Source organism: Calliphora vicina, chromosome 5 (assembly GCF_958450345.1).
Source record: "Calliphora vicina chromosome 5, idCalVici1.1, whole genome shotgun sequence".
Classification (NCBI taxonomy): Eukaryota; Metazoa; Arthropoda; class Insecta; order Diptera; family Calliphoridae; genus Calliphora; species Calliphora vicina.
Genome location: NC_088784.1, coordinates 71,383,358 through 71,386,899, shown reverse-complemented (window position 1 = coordinate 71,386,899; position 3,542 = coordinate 71,383,358). Strand labels below are relative to the sequence as shown.

At 34.3% G+C, this 3,542-nt stretch overlaps 1 protein-coding gene across 1 annotated transcript; it reads right to left on the bottom strand.

Annotated features, from left to right (window-relative positions):
* Positions 1 to 1,010: 1,010 nt before the first annotated feature.
* Positions 1,011 to 2,225, bottom strand: LOC135961364 (uncharacterized). The gene has a single exon (XM_065512862.1). The coding sequence runs from the start codon at positions 2,223 to 2,225 to the stop codon at positions 1,011 to 1,013; it is 1,215 nt and encodes a 404-aa protein (XP_065368934.1).
* Positions 2,226 to 3,542: the final 1,317 nt, after the last annotated feature.

Genomic DNA, 3,542 nt, shown 5'->3' with positions numbered 1-3,542 from the left:
TCCAAAATTGTTTATGCTACAGACCTGACTCAATCGATTAAAATGTGTGTTAATGTGACCAAGAAAAAACATGTTTCAAAATAAGTACCAAACTGTTTGCCCGAATTTGGACTATTATACACCTTTATTATAGTTAATTTTTGTTTGAATCCAGGAACCAATGTTAAAACAATTATCAAAATTGGCTTAATAATTTCAAATAAAATTTATTTTCCCGATTTTATCCCCCTTTTTGGTACCTTTTTTATCCCCATTGCGGTGGTAAAATTTTATTCAAATCAAAATCTGCATCGTGGTGGGAGTTCATTATAAAATATTCGTATGTCTATGTCAAATTATAGAAAAACTTATTTTATGAAAAAGTACCAAAAATAAACACAATTTTTATCCCTTAAGGGTTCGAATTTCCAAAAAGTACCAAACTTATATTTTTTATTTTTTGATAAGTAATGAATACGATTTAAAATATTTTTCTATGTTTATTGGTTTAAAAGATACATAGGGTGCCAAAAAAGTACCATAATACAGATTCTGTAAAAGAAAATAATATTGCACCATATCAATTCAAGTAATCCAGATCTTGCCCCGTCCGAGTGCTATTTGTTTCGATCGATGCAGAACGCTATCTCTGGTATACGCTTCACTTTGGAACAGAGTATCCGATATTGGTCTCAAAAGAAAGAGGACGCTCTACGGGAGACTTGCTAGCCTTCCTATCGGAAAATGGTTCCATTTCCATTCACCGTTTTGGCTAAAGTAAAGTGGTGCCTCTAGATATTTCCAAGGCGTTCGATAGAGTGTGGCATGGTGCACTTTTATATAAACTTATTGCTTTTGGTGTCGGTATTAACTTCATGCGATTTATACTTTAGCTTGTTTCCAGTATTTTTTTTTATTTTGTTCAGGACATTTGCAGATTTTTAATATTGAAGTTTTTTATTATAATTTATTGAAGCGTTAATAAAAATTTAAGAAAATATTGATATTTTTGTTCAAAAATGTAAACATAATTACACTTTTCTCGTCTCCTTTTTAATACACTTGATGTTACAATTTAATTTATATTTAAACACCAATATTTCCATAATAAAACAAATCACACTCAACAATAGACCAGCAATTAAAATAATCCAAGCAATTCGAAAATAAACTAAATCCAACGCATCTATGGGATAATCATCCTCCATCAAATGATATGAATTTTTCCTTAATGCTAAAATGAAGCCCTCTTCTTCCCACACCTCCCATAGACCGCTTTGTTGGACAAACAAAATAAAAATATCCAAAGAATCTGAAAATTTCGCATTCGACTGTATGGGATAAGTGTTGAAAACCTTGCCAAAGCAAATGTCCGATAATTGATATATGGGTTGTATGAGATTTTTTTGAAGTTTCGAAATAAAAATCCATTGAGTTCCAGTGATCACATAAGCAAGCGAGCGATTCTTTTTTTTGATTTGTTCCGTAATAGCCCAAACATTGCTCTCTTTTAGTAGCTTTGATAAACGAGTTAAATTCACATATTTATTATTTCTGAGATCCTCAAGAGTATTACCTGAAATCAAAATGGTTATATGTGCCTGCAAGGCATCGTCAATGGTTTTGATAAATGGCTGAAATACCGGTCTCATATTGTACACCGTTAGAAAGCTGCAATAGTAGCTGGACATTATGAAACCCATTATTGTCAGCAGAGCGTAAAACAATTGCAGACGCAAAGGTATATTATTAACATGTAAATTCGCATTGGAACAGTACATTACCAGAGACATGCTGTACAGAAGATTAGTGCCATACGATTGGGTGGGATGTTTAAGATAAGTCATGACATAGGCCACATATATCATTAAAATTAACAAAAATGTCCAAATATAACGTCCAAATGGCCAGGCTATATACCAATATCTGGGTAATTCATCTTTGGCAGGCACTATTACACAAGTATTTGACCACTCCAAGGGGTAAGAGTAGTTAATCCGGGCAAAGCCACTATTATACGCGACACTGTGCAGCGAAATATTATAGAAATTCCTTTGAATATTTCTCTGTATTTCGGACATGTTACTACTACTCTCCTCCACCAATTCCAGTGTATAGTTCATGTAATCGGCAAAATATTTGATGAGTTTGGCATACGATCCCATCAGAATTTCCTCGCCTTCAGTATTTTCAAATTTAAAGGCTTTTGGTATCTCCTCATGATACGGTGATCTTAGTACGTCCATTAGTAATATTTTGTATTCTTGATTGACTAAATGTTCAAGTTGTTACTGAATTGTGGAGTATTTGCAAATTGTCTTTTATAGTTAATGGACTAATTTGTAGATGTGTATGAGTTACAATATTTGCGAAAAGATAAAAAGTCCTTAATGATTATTTACATTTGTGGTAAGTATTGATTTGTGCTTACAATATAAGGAGTGAGCACGAAAATATTCATATGTATATCTCTTTGATCTGCTAATACAACTTCCAGAAACTTTCCAAACATGTTATCAAGGGACATATAGAAAACATTTGTAAAATTCAAATAGTCTTAGACAGTAATTGTATTTTGGGCCGACTAAAAATATATTCTTTTCTTTTGATTAAGAAGATATTAAAATAGGATTGTGATTGATTGATCCTTAGCAACTAAACAGTATTGGACATTTTTTTTGAAACATTTGTACAATATAAATTTATTCAAAGTATTGGCCATTGTTAGCTTGAACGTTTTCCCATCTTTCTAGCATCATATGGATTCCACGCCAAAAGATCTGCTCAACCTTTGGGTTAATGGAAATCAGTGTAATTTTATAGCAGATGAATTGGTCAAAAGGGGTGCGAGGAAGATGAGGCAATCGACCCCATTTCAGGTATTTACCTTGTTAAATGCAAAATGGCTGTACAGCAGAAACAATATGAGACTGCACAAAACAGGTGGACCAACGAGCCTTCCTGTGTTACAACGAGGTCTACTTGGGCCGTATATGATGCCAGCAGGACGAATCTACTTATGGAATTCCGTCGTGAGGAAATAAGACTGGGCTTACGGAACAACGACTACTGTAGGAGCTGTTATAATGAAGAAGAAGAGGAGACTGTGTCTGACTTATTCTGTCAATGTCCGGCTCTGACAAACTTGAGGGAACGCATCCTCGAAATTCCATTCCTATCATGCTCGGGTGAGCTATCAAGGATAAGTCTTAGACAAATCTACTCCTTCATCTGATAATCTGGTTGGTTTAACTTGGAGACAACGGACGTATAATAAATACCCTGCTGTTTACCCTTGGGTATCACAATGGGATCAGTTTTGAATGGACAAAAATGAGCTGCTTGAGGTCAAGAACAAATCAAGCCAATTTCGGATAATCTGTTCAGAAGTGAAGCGTTTCCCAATGATAGCATTCTGCACTATAAGACGGGTGAGGTAAAACTTCACAAACACTTCTTTCGAAATAGTTTTTAACAGGTATTGCAACATGTGGCCTAGCATTGTCATGATGTAATATAACGATTTCATGTCTGGGTGTTTTCCGGAAAAAGCACGCTTCAAA

Coding starts and splice junctions, on each gene's coding strand:
- LOC135961364 (XM_065512862.1), bottom strand. CDS start 2,225: ATGGACGTACTAAGATCACCGTATCATGAGGAGATACCAAAAGCCTTT.